This window comes from Saccopteryx leptura, chromosome 13 (assembly GCF_036850995.1).
Source record: "Saccopteryx leptura isolate mSacLep1 chromosome 13, mSacLep1_pri_phased_curated, whole genome shotgun sequence".
Taxonomy (NCBI): Eukaryota; Metazoa; Chordata; class Mammalia; order Chiroptera; family Emballonuridae; genus Saccopteryx; species Saccopteryx leptura.
Genome location: NC_089515.1, coordinates 40,031,642 through 40,044,163, shown reverse-complemented (window position 1 = coordinate 40,044,163; position 12,522 = coordinate 40,031,642). Strand labels below are relative to the sequence as shown.

The following is a 12,522-nucleotide window of genomic DNA, read 5'->3' as shown; positions in this document are numbered from 1 at the left end:
TAAAATCTGTGTAGGTAAAAGACCCATTGAATATGCAAGATAAACCAATAGATTTCATTGGAACAGAACCAACATTTCATTACTATGGTTTCAGATTCCACATTCTAACTAACCTTTTTTTTTTTTGTATTTTTTCTGAAGCTGGAAACAGGGAGAGACAGTCAGACAGACTCCCGCATGAGCCCGACCGGGATCCACCCGGCACGCCCACCAGGGGGCGACGCTCTGCCCACCAGGGGGCGATGCTCTGCCTCTCTGGGGTGTTGCTCTGTCGTGACCAGAGGCACTCTAGTGCCTGGGGCACAGGCCAAGGAGCCATCCCCAGCGCCCGGGCCATCTTTGCTCCAATGGAGCCTCGGCTGCGGGAGGGGAAGAGAGAGACAGAGAGGAAGGAGAGGGGGAGGGGTGGAGAAGCAGGTGGGCGCTTCTCCTGTGTGCCCTGGCCGGGAATCGAACCCGGGACTTCCGCACGCCAGGCCGACGCTCTACCACTGAGCCAACCGGCCAGGGCCCTAACTAATCTTTAAGGGTAAAATACTTGTCTTGTTTTCACGTAGTATCAAAGAAGAAAAGCCACAATCATCTGAAAGGGCCATTAAATTAGTCCTTTTTTAACATCTCTGAGGCCATATTTTCTCTAGAAGAGTCCATTCAAACAACATACCCCAATAGACTGATACAGAGACACGTATGAGAATCCAGATGTAGTTTATTAATCTAGACATTAACTTGCAAAGATAGAAAACGATGCCATTGTTACCAGGAAATTTTTTGAAAACATAGCTTTTCCAAAATTACGTTACTGATATGAACTTGGAATGGGCTGACTATTCTAATTTCTTTTTTTTTCTTTTGTTTTTAAGTGAAAGGAGATAGAGACACACTCTCACATGTGCCGCAAACAGGATCTACCTGACAACCTCCGTCAGGGGTTGATGCTTGAATCAACGGAGCTATTCTCAGCACCTGGGGCCAATGCTCAAACCAATCAAGCCACTGGATGTGGGAGAGGAAGAGAGAGAAGGGGGAGGGGGAGGGGAAAGAAACAGATATTCGCTTCTCATGTGCCCTGACTAGGGATCGAACCTGGGATGTCCACACGCTGGGCCAACATGCTATCCACCAAGCCAACTGGCTAGGGCCTTATTGTTATTTCTTAGTGGAATAATAAATAAATGTTTTAAACAGTTCTTGGTTTTAATTTCTAATATAGTAAACAGCAATAGATATAACACATTAACAAAAGCTCTCTGGACTCCTTAATCATATACAGGGGACCTAAGATAAAGATTTGAGAACTGCTAAACTAGTTGACCTGGGAGGTAGATTCCACTTCTAAAATTTCATTTCGCGCCAGGGCAAAAAAATTTAAAAATTAAATTTGTTCTATCTTTTCATTCTAAGACATGGTTATTAGAAAAAATTGAATTTGACCTACTTTTCTTCTGATGGATCACATATTAGGCTCCATGCACAGAAGACATGATAAAAATAAAACCTGAGGTTTTTAAGTGCCTCATGGTCTGTAAAACAATTTAACATCTGCTGTTGTGTTTGTGTCTCTCAACAGTCCCCAGAGGCAGAGAAGGTGCAGCTTGAACTCTTAAAATGCAAATTTTAAAAAGCAAAGCACACACACACTTATGTGTACAAATAGCCAGATTTGGGGACAGCAAAGAATTCAGTAAAGAATGCTATTCCCTGTTATTTTACGTAAAGGGAATGAACTGTGATATTGTTGCACTGACAGATCACAAGAAAAGAAAACATAGTCTCACATTTTTTTTTTTGTATTTTTTTTTTTTTTCTGAAGCTGGAAACGGGGAGAGACAGTCAGACAGACTCCCGCATGCGCCCGACCGGGATCCACCCAGCACGCCCACCAGGGGTGATGCTCTGCCCACCAGGGGGCGATGCTCTGCCCCTCCGGGGCATCGCTCTGCTGCGACCAGAGCCACTCTAGCGCCTGGGGCAGAGGCCAAGGAGCCATCCCCAGCACCCGGGCCATCTTTGCTCCAATGGAGCCTTAGCTGCGGGAGGGGAAGAGAGAGACAGAGAGGAAGGAGGGGGGGGGTGGAGAAGCAAATGGGCGCTTCTCCTATGTGCCCTGGCCAGGAATCGAACCCGGGTCCCCCGCATGCGAGGCCGACGCTCTACCGCTGAGCCAACTGGCCAGGGCTCACATTTTGTTTGAATAGTTCAAAGAACTTTGAACCATGTTATCTTATGGTTTTGGATCTTATGACATAAAAACTGCATGATCTAGAAAAGTACTTCAGATAGCCAATCTTTCTGCCAACACTATTATTTGTGTGGCATTCAAACAGCCGTCCCTGGTTCCAACTGGCCATGAATCAGTCACGGGATTCGTTTCTCAGTGACGTCACAGACAACTATTACCCCCTGCCCTGCCAGCCTCATGGGTCTGATGTTCAGTTCAAATGATATCCCCCCTGTCCTAGACGTGGAAGAGTGCTGTCAGTTCTGATTCGCAGTTCCTATGCAATGTAAGAAGACTGCAAGGGTGCCCACTTTTAATTTAATTTTGGTTTTTTAGCAAGAGAGAGAAGGTGGGGGGACAGACAGGAAGGGAGAGAGATGAGAAGCATCAACTCATAGTTGTGTCACTTTAGCTGTTCATTGATTATTTTCTCATATGTGCCTTGATAATGCGGGGGGGGGGGGGGGCAGCTGAGCCAGTGACCCCTTGCTCAAGCCACTAACTTTAGGCTTTAAGTCAGAGACCTTGGGTTCAAGCCAGTGACCATGAGGTCATGTCTATGAGCCCATGCTCAAGCTGGTGACCCTTCACTCAAGCTGGTGAACCCACACTCAAGTCAGTGATGTCAAGATTTTGAACCTGAGTCCTCAGCGTCCCAGGCCAACACTCTATCCGCTGCGCCAAGTAAGGGTGCTACTTTTAAAATGGCCTTAGACTGGAGAGAGGCTATACATGCTTATCCAGGGCTATATTATACCTACCTGTTGAGGATGGGAATAACGCCGATTAATTTTTTAAATTTTAGTGCATATGTAAAATACACACCTCACCATATTTTGAGTTTCTTTCCTAAAGAATCCTGCTGGAGCCCTGGCCGGTTGGCTCAGCAGTAGAGCGTCGGCCTAGCGTGCGGAGGACCCGGGTTCGATTCCCGGCCAGGGCACCCAGGAGAAGCGCCTATTTGCTTCTCCACCCCTCCGCCGCGCTTTCCTCTCTGTCTCTCTCTTCCCCTCCCGCAGCCAAGGCTCCATTGGAGCAAAGATGGCCCGGGCGCTGGGGATGGCTCTGTGGCCTCTGCCTCAGGCGCTAGAGTGGCTCTGGTCGCAACATGGCGACCCCCAGGATGGGCAGAGCGTCGCCCCCTGGTGGGCAGAGCGTCGCCCCTGGTGGGCGTGCCGGGTGGATCCCGGTCGGGCGCATGCGGGAGTCTGTCTGACTGTCTCTCCCCATTTCCAGCTTCAGAAAAAAATAAATAAATAAAAAAAAAATAAAAAAAAAATAAAGAATCCTGCTGGAGACACATTCTCTGGAGAATGAATTTGAAAATATTTTCACAAACACTGGAATAACCATTAACAAGGTCTTGCAGAAGGGAACACTGAATTCTTACTCTACTTACTTTTCTGAGGGTGGTAAGGATGCTCCATCTTTGGTCCATGTGTATGTGACCTCACTGGGGGTAACCAGCTCACACAGTATATTGATGACTGCCGTCTTCTTCGTGATGTACACTGTACTTCCAATCCTCAAGTTTACCGTTTTATTAAATGAAATCGAGGAGGGTTGGCTCTGCCTCACGAGAACCGGGCCCTTTGGCTTGAATGTCAGCTTGCCCGAGATTTTCGCACTAGAGCTTTGGGGTGCACGTGCTGTGTCCCCTCTTAGCTGAGCTGCGGGAGGCACCTCTTCCTGGGTGGCCCTCCCCTGCAGGGGCATAGGCTGCACCTTTGCGAGCTCGGCCACCAGCTGATAGATCACCTGGGATGCGAGGTCATCGCTGACCTCCCCGGTCTCCATGAGCTGACTCATATTTCTGATCAGTTCATCAAACTGGGCTGTATCCATGCTATAGGCACCCTGTTTAATTGCGGCTTCAAACTGCTTGTTCTTGACCTCCCAGGAGTTGGGGTTTCCTGCCGAATTGTGGCAGTGGCCCAACAGAGCTCTGAGGAAAGGCTGGTTGTTCATTTGGCCGCCAGCCCGATAGAGCTCATTTTTGTTATTCCACATCTGCCTCATTTTATGCCACGTGGCCCCCAAACTGTCGGCTTTGCCGGGGTCCATCCCCGGGAAGTCCCTGGAGCGCTCTCCGAAGGCCGGGGGTGCAATGAGCCGGTTGTCGGTTCCAATGAGCTTGAGGACCACGGTCTCCTGGGCGGAGCCCGCGATACAGCGGTACACGCCGCTGTCGGGGGCCGCGAGGCTGTGGATTTTTAGGGAGCCCGACTTGGTGATGCCCAGCCGTTTGGAGCTCTGCAGACAATGACCATCCTTCTCCCACTGGATCAGGGATTTCTGGAATCGTCGCACTGGGCATCTAATGATCACGGATGTGTTCGGCAGCAGATAGGCCCTGCTGCCGATGGTCAGGTTAATACGCTTCTCTTCCCTCGTCTGAATGTAGACTCTCTGCACACCCAGGATCTGAGGACCCTGCTCGGCAGGTTTTATCTTCACCTCTGATTTCACTTCTGTAGGAGAAAATAAATAAAAGAAGAAAACGCCAACAAATATTTCAATAATGAAAGTTTTTTTGACAAGTAATCTTCCAAAGCTGATACAAGCCAGCACATGTATCTCTTTTTCCCCTGAGAATTAAAATGTAGATTGGGACGACCCTGGCTGGTTGGCTCAGTGGACAGAGCGTCAGCCCAGGTATGGACGTCCTGGGTTCAACCCCCAGTCAGGGCACACAGGAGAAGTGACCATCTGCTTCTCTCCCCCTCCTTCTTCTCCTCTCGCAGCCAGTGGCTCAGTTGGTCCAAGCGTCAGCCTCAGGCTTAAAAATAGCTACACTGATTCAACACTGGCCCAGACAGTGGATGCTGGGTCGATCCCAGTTGGGGTGCATGCAGGAGTCTGTCTCATTATCTCCCCTCTTCTCACTTAAAAGAAACAAACAAAAAAAGCAACAAAATCCATAAAAACGTAGACTGGGGCACATTGCACAACTAGATAGAACTTGAGCAGCAGAGAATGCAACTTTGAATGAAATGCATGAGAACATGTCAATTATTTTACAAAGCCCTCTTTTGAGGACGCATGAGGTTCAACAGGAAGCGTTTCCTTCAAGAAGGGATGTCTAGCAGGTGGGGCCTCCCCCATCTAGAAGGATGGGAGCTTTTGGGGAGCAGGTCTGGCTGGGAGCCCTGGGCACACCATCTGAGGGAGGAAGTGAGAGTGGGGACAAGCATGGTGAACTCATCAGAGGGACCTGGAAAAGGAAGACAGGGTGGCCAAGCAGAGGGGCTTAAAGAAGCCTGAGTTTGACTCTCAACTCTGCCACTGGACAAACCATTTCATCACTCTGAGCTTCAGTGTTCCCATCTTTGAAATGTGGATCATGTCAGAACCTCTGTGAGGGGAATGTGACTGTGAGGCTGGGTTGTTTATACCAAGCGCACAGCTCAGCTGCGGCACGTAACAAGTTCTCACGTGGGGCTGCTGTCAGTGGACACAGCCAGCAAGCCCGGGACAGCCTGGGAGGGCTCAGAGGTGGGCTGGCTCTCACTTGTTTCTGGGCATCGGCTCTGATTCCAGGTGATAGCCAAAGAGGATACACCTCAGAGCCTGTCTCCCACGAGGAGGAATGCTCTCCCTCTGTCCATCTGCAGGAAGACCTCGGAGTGCTCAGAGGTGATTCTGCAGGGATAGGGGTGTGGTATGGCCAGCTGGTGGTTGGAGGGTGGCAGTCAGGGTCATAGGGGAGGATCTGCTCAAGGGGCCGATGAGCCACGTCAGAAGCCCATTTGTCCCTCGGGCTGTGTGTCTGCTTGTTGGAAGGTGGGCTCTGTGGCCCCGGCTGTTTCCACAGTCACCCTGCTCCAGCAGCTGTTCACGCTGGATACGGAGCAGTTCAGTGCACATGTGTGCCTGTGGTGCTCTGGGATTCGGGCTCTGCCAGGCGGCCAGGTTCCAAAGACTGGACCAGTTTCTCTCTTGGGTCTTCTGTGAACTCCTTCAGAGCCACGCCTAGAACGCAGACCCAGTTCACGGGTAAGAAACTAGTCTGCTTTTGGGTGACTGCCTCCTTCTGCATCTGGCTGTGTCCCCAAACTGTAACACTGGCCAAACCTGATTAAGAAAGGGCATTTTTCCCTCTGCAGAGTGTGGCCAGATACGAGGGCATCCTCCTGCCGGGGTTGCAAGCGGGGGAACCGAGCTGGCCCTCCACCCCTCCCACAGTGCTGGATGTCAGAAATGCCGTATCTTCAGGCTTTTCTAGAAAATGAAAAGCTCTTTCTTCCAGTGTCCCCTCCTGGGTCTCTGTGCCCTTTGTCCCACTCAATAAAGGCTAGCTCCAGGGGCCTGAGGCTGTTACAGTACCCACCTCTGTCCCTTGTTTGGTCCCCTCCTGCCCTAAATCTGGTCACATCCCTACCATGAATCAGAGTCGGGGTGCCACCCAGGCTTCTGCCCCGAGCCACCTCTGAATGCAGGATACTGGATACCTACACTGGGTCTTGGTAGCATTTGCCTACTGCCACCGCCCAATGGGCTTCAGCTGTGACGCAGCCTCTCAGCCTTCTGGTGACCCTGCTGGGACTCCGGTCCCCCCAGAACCCAGTCTTGAATGCGGCTGCTCGGCTGGTGCTGGCTCTCTCTCTCTCCGTCCACTAGCACTGAAGACCCGAGAAGCTCATCTGGAGTTTGGTTCAGAACCTGGACTTCAGGCTTCTCTGAGGACAGGGACAGAGGTCACTGACAGGTGGCTGCAAGGGATGCTATGTGTGGGGTGATTCATGAATGAGCTGGCAAGGCCCTGAGGCCCCATGGAGACGGTGACAGTGAACTCCAAGCCACCCTGAAGGAGTGGTTTTCACTCTTGCTTCTCATACACTTTTCAATCAAATGCATGCAGTCTGGATTCCACTCACAGCCCCCGGTAAAGGTTCCCTGGGAGAAGCTACCAATGGTCCCCTAGTGACGACTACAATGTCTCCCTTCAGTATTCTCACTGGATCGTTCTAGGGCAGGTGACACCCTCAATCATTCACTTCAGGAGGAGGTCACACATGATTTAAGCCCTTCTTCTGGTCGTTTCTGACCGCGGTGCCCTCCCGGCTGCTAGTCCTTCTCTGGCGTCGGTGCTTGGCCACATTCTCTCTTTTCTTCTTGCTCTAAACATTTCTTTGGATGACCTTGTAGTTTCAACTAACATCTTCAGGTTGACGCCTCCCATCTGTCCAGCCTAGACCCCGCCCTGGAACCCTAGATCTAAGTGTCCACTGTTTACTAGGAATCTCTTCCTGGTTCCTCAAGTTCAAAACATTAAATTCTAAACACCTGCCTCCCCATCTCACCCCAAATATCCGTCTTGTCCTGTATTCCTAAGTGAATGGGATCACCTTCCACCCATTTCCTCCAGCCAGAACCCAGGGGGTCATCTTGATCCCTCCCTGTCCAGTGGCAGGCTGGTCCTACCTGTCACTGACCCACAGGTTAGTAAGGCTGTTAGCATCTAGTCCCAATGCTGCATTCAAAGATGTGACATTGGGAACAGGAAACCAGCCACACTGAACAATGGTTATCCCTCTGCCCTCACCCCCTCACCCCGCCCTGTCCCTGCATGTGTGCTGACCAGGATCCACCAGAAAAGCCCCCTATAGGGTAGCAATGCTCTGCCATCTTGGGATATCGCTTGACAACTGAGCTATTTTTAGCACCTGAGGCAGAGGCTCAGGGAGGCATCCTCAGCACCCAGGGCTGACGTGTTCAAACCAATCAAGCCACGCCTGCAGGAGGGGAAGAAAGAGAGAGAGAGAGAGAAGGGGGAGTGGGAGGGGTGGAGAAGTAGATGGTCACTTCTCCTGTGTGCCCTGACTGGTAATTGAACCCGGGACATCCACACACCGAGCTAATGCTCTACCACTGAGCCAACTGGCCAGGGTCCCCAGGATGTTAACACTGCAGGTACCCCACTGTCTCTGTCCTGCAGCTCCCAGCTCTGGCCAGGTATCAAGTATTGCATCATACACGGGAAGCATAATCAGAAGTCATCCTTGTGCTCTTGTGCCTAGATATCGCCACATCCTCTTAGCTGAATTCCTTGCCTATTGTTGGAGTAAAAAACCAAAACAATGTCTGACCATGTCCTTTCCTGCTTGGATAAAATCTAAACTCCTTAGCACAGAGTGTAAGATCCTCTACAACTCACTTCTCAAGTGTTCTCTGTTATCACAACCCATTCTGAGCCTCTGCTCTAACAATATGGAGCTGCTTGCAGTTCCCCTGGACATTCTACTCCATTCGACACCCCACCTCTGCTCAGTGTCACCTGATGAGACATGAGAAGTGATATTTGAACTCAAGTTGTCACTTAACTACAATGTCATGGTATCTTTCAGAGATTAAGTGCAACTGAGAAAGATGATTGGGGAAGATATGGTTTATGTTACCCCTTCAAAACTGGGAAGGACATCAGCTGATAGATACAAGGGAGGGCAGAATTTGAGCAAAGGATGAATGCCAGAGGTGGAAGAATGCAGGGATGTTTGGTGGGACCCGGGCAAGTGCTGCACTGGACTGTATGGTGCACCACTGGCCTCTAGGGGGTGCTCAAGGCACCCATCCCGCATGCTCCTCCCCTAACTCACATCAAAATGGTCAAAATGAAGATCTAGAAAATTCACTCCTCCAAAAAGGATGGTTTTTACTTAAACAAAAGGACTGATTAGGGCAGGTTTCTAGTAATGGAACAAAGGGCACAGCACAGGTGGGCTTGGCTTTTCTTGTCTTTGGATCCCCTTCCATTAACAGGGGTGGGTGAGTGGGGTAGTAGCCCTGCAAAGAAGACCATGCATTTCCAGTCGGACAGGGAAACGGGAGCCCGGGGCCAGAGCGGTAGTTAAGAACTGCTGCAGTGAATTTCTAGGGGAGTCTTAGGAAACAGGAAAGAAAAAGCCATTATTGCCCAGCTAGATTCAGACAGCCCAAATGAGAAGTGCGTCTACCAGCATTTTCTGCCTCTAGCAAATCCCGGCAGCTCAGGTAGGGAGCAAAACACCAAACCACCAAAAATTACTAGAAACAGTTGAAGGCGGGCAGGGGGATCCAGGACGAGCAGAAAGATCTGGAATCGGTGAGGTAGGGAATGCCGGCTAAGAGGACGGGTTCCAGCGAGAGCAGGGCGTGTGGAGACAGCAGGGAGGCAAGGAAGGGAAGGCGGTCACGGTGAGGCATTAACTACGTAAGCAGGAGTGACATGGGGGTTGGTGGAAGAGCAGCAAGCTACTTCTGAGTGCTAAGAAATGAGGAAGTCTGGGTGTCACATGCCACGGTGATGGGGGTGGGTGTCAGGGAATTTGAGAATGTTGGGAGATCGGGACATCAGGGTGTCCCTAAAAGTCATCAGCATGGATGCTGGCAAAGGCTGGAGAGGAAGAAGGGACCTGTGGCGGTGCACTCCTGGGGAAAGACAGAGAGTGTCACGCAGGTGTGCACGTGATGCATGCGAAGGTGTGATGAGGGAGGTGTCTGCCCCAAGTACAGGATGACAGGGATGGTGGCGCAGACACAGCGGGGCTGGGAGGGTGGGTGAACAGAAGCTCCTCGCTTGGCTTCCTCGCCGTGACATGGTGGTGAGGAGACGGGGATGCCACAGGAGAGTGGAGGAGGGAAGCCACACTGCAGAAAGCAAGGGCCCTGAGCATGGGTGCTGGCAGGCGGCCAGGCTGCAGCTGGGTGGAGTCAGGGGAGCCGGCGGCTCTGGGGGCGTGCGTTCCTGCCTCCTGTCTGCTCCCATGACCTACGCGTTGGCGAGCTAGGGAAAGGGGTGGGCTAAAGGAGAAATATTACTGTCTTTTTCTCATTTTTTTTCTCCCTCTCCGGAAGACTTATCATTTCCTTCAGCTCTCCACTGCATGCCATAATAATTTATAATTTCATCTTGTACCACACTGCATGCCCTCATAACCACGATGTATTCCCACATGTTATTCTGTTATTTTAGAGGAAGCTGCCAGGATGACTTTCATTTCGCTCTCCTCTCCGGCAGTTTATGGTCTAGCCACACCGCTATAAAACCATCCACAATTAATAAAAATTAGATTGATAAGCAGCTCAGAGCATGACACAGTGTGCCATATGCCACAGACAGTCCTGAATTCCAGGACAATGTGAAAATTGAAATCTCAAACTCTTGGAAGCTCAAGATTTTGAAAATTTGTTCTCAAAGACTTCCCAGGGGGAAAAAAAAATTAATGTCTTCCATGAATCAGCACGGAGAGGTCCTAAGAGCGTGGGCTCAGGAATCAGACAGACTTGTGGTCGACAGGCCCAGGGGGGCCAACTGGCAGCTCTGGATCCCTGGTCAGGTCTCATACCTTCTCTAAAGCTTGGATTCCTCATCTCTAAACGGGGATTATATGTCTCAAAATGTTGTGGGGACTAAACGAGTTAATGCATGAAAGAAACTCTACATGATAAGTGCCCAATGAATGCTATTACTTTTTTAAAGGTTATTATTGTGTTTCTTACTTTGTTTTGTGAGTTTCTCTAGGAAAGTTGCTAATAAACATATATATATATCTGTTTATTTCTTATAACTTATAAGTTATATATATATTTATTTCCTAGGTAGCATTAAAATAGTAGTGAATTTCTGACTTTTTTTCTTACTATAAGCTCAGGAGGGTACCCGAGGCAATTAATGTTATTTTACAGACGAATAATTATAGACGATAAAATAGAAAGCTAGAAGCAGACCCAGGAGCTGTGCGTTTCCAGTGTGCCTGGTGCCTACCTTCCTACCCCACCTCCTACCACTCTGCCGCCTTATTTTCAATTGCTGTAGGGACATCCCACAACTTCTTCCTTGTCACCCTCCTGCATAAAACATACATATGCACATGTAAACATATGTTGTCATGTACACTGAAAATACAGACAAATACTACATACATATCAGCTTTGGGATATTATGAAGACATAATGTGAACTCTTTATACCAAGCTTATATAAGTCATAATGTAGTAATTATAATTATAAATTTATTAATTGAAGAAGTATCCAAACTGCCATTTTTTTTCTTTTTTTCTAAAGTGAGAAGAGAGGAGATAGAGAGACAGACTCCCACATGCGCCTTAACTGGGATCCACCCAACAACCCCTGTCTGGGGCCGATGCTCTGCCCATCTGGGGCCATGCTTGCAACTGAGCTATTTTTAGTGCCTGAAGCAGAGGCTCCATGCAGCCATCTTCAGCGTCTAGGGCTGAGGTGCTCAAACCAACAGACCTATGGCTATGGGAAGGGAAGAGAAAGGGAGGGAGGGAGAAGGGGAGGGGGAGAGATGGAGAAGCAGATGGTCGCTTCTCCTGTGTGCCCTGACCAGGGATCAAACCCAGGATGTCCACATGCCAGGCCAATGCTCTATCACTGAGCCAACTGGCCAGGGCCCAAACTGCCATTTTTCAAAACCAAAGCTATTTCATGTTTTCACCCTTGCTGGTTTTAAATTATACACAAGAGGAGATACTTGGGATACTGAAAAATGCTTCTCTCTTCTACTTTTACAGAATGAGTCCAAATATATCATTAACAACAACAAAACCCCAGAAAGTACTGCAGCTAAACTTCTACAAGGAACACTCATGAATTCTAAGTGGAAGAAACCACCGTCAAATCGATGGGAAAAGGAAGTAGCAATTCAAGTGAGTAACCCTAAAACACATCTGTTCTGTGGGTGGACAGTTCTTAAAACTGGCTTTTCTTAGAACTCTGCTGCTTGCTTTGCCTGACCTACAGATTAGAAATATTCAGTTGTTATTTGGAAGATGAAGCCATCGGAGCAGAATCTTCAGATACTTACCACTGCATGCAGGCATCTGGCACGATCTCAGGAGAGGCGGTCCTGGAAGGTCCCTGCACAAGGCCTCGCTGACGAGGGTGCGCCGGCCCTTGGCCGTGAGCCGTTGACACACCTGCTTTCTTCGCTGGGTCCCGATACCACAAGTGACAGAGCACTGTAATGAGAACAGCACAGCAGAGCCACATGGAGCGCGAGCAGACAAATGCAGCTAATGAGAGGGAGCTCTGTGTGGGTGTGCCGATACATGGGCCACTTCCGAGGCTCCAGCTTTTTTTTTTTTTTTTTTTTTTTTTTGGCTCCAGCATCTTTTAAAATATAGAACATTTTCCTTTTTCTTCCCCTTTCCTCCCCTCCCTTCCTTTCTGAAATAGTAATTAATTTCCAGTCATTTATTGTCATGGGTTTTATTGTTGTTGTTGTTTTTTAATTCATTTTTTTTAGAGAGGAGAGGGAGAGACAGAGAAAGAGAGAGAGAGACAGAGAGGAGAGACAG

General features: G+C 49.3%; 1 protein-coding gene and 1 non-coding gene across 2 annotated transcripts in view; both read right to left on the bottom strand.

The window, feature by feature from the left end:
* The window catches only part of ADAMTSL3 (ADAMTS like 3), a 251,753-nt gene that overhangs the window by 43,499 nt on the left and 195,732 nt on the right, over positions 1-12,522 (bottom strand). Inside the window, exons 20-21 of the mRNA XM_066355569.1 lie at positions 12,030-12,183; positions 3,621-4,692 (exon numbers count right to left, since the gene is read on the bottom strand). Of these exons, the coding sequence (XP_066211666.1) occupies positions 3,621-4,692; positions 12,030-12,183 (1,226 nt within the window). The remainder of the gene's footprint in view (positions 1-3,620; positions 4,693-12,029; positions 12,184-12,522) is intronic.
* On the bottom strand, positions 2,104-2,179 carry TRNAA-CGC (transfer RNA alanine (anticodon CGC)). Its single transcript has one exon. It is a non-coding gene; the product is annotated as a tRNA-Ala (tRNA).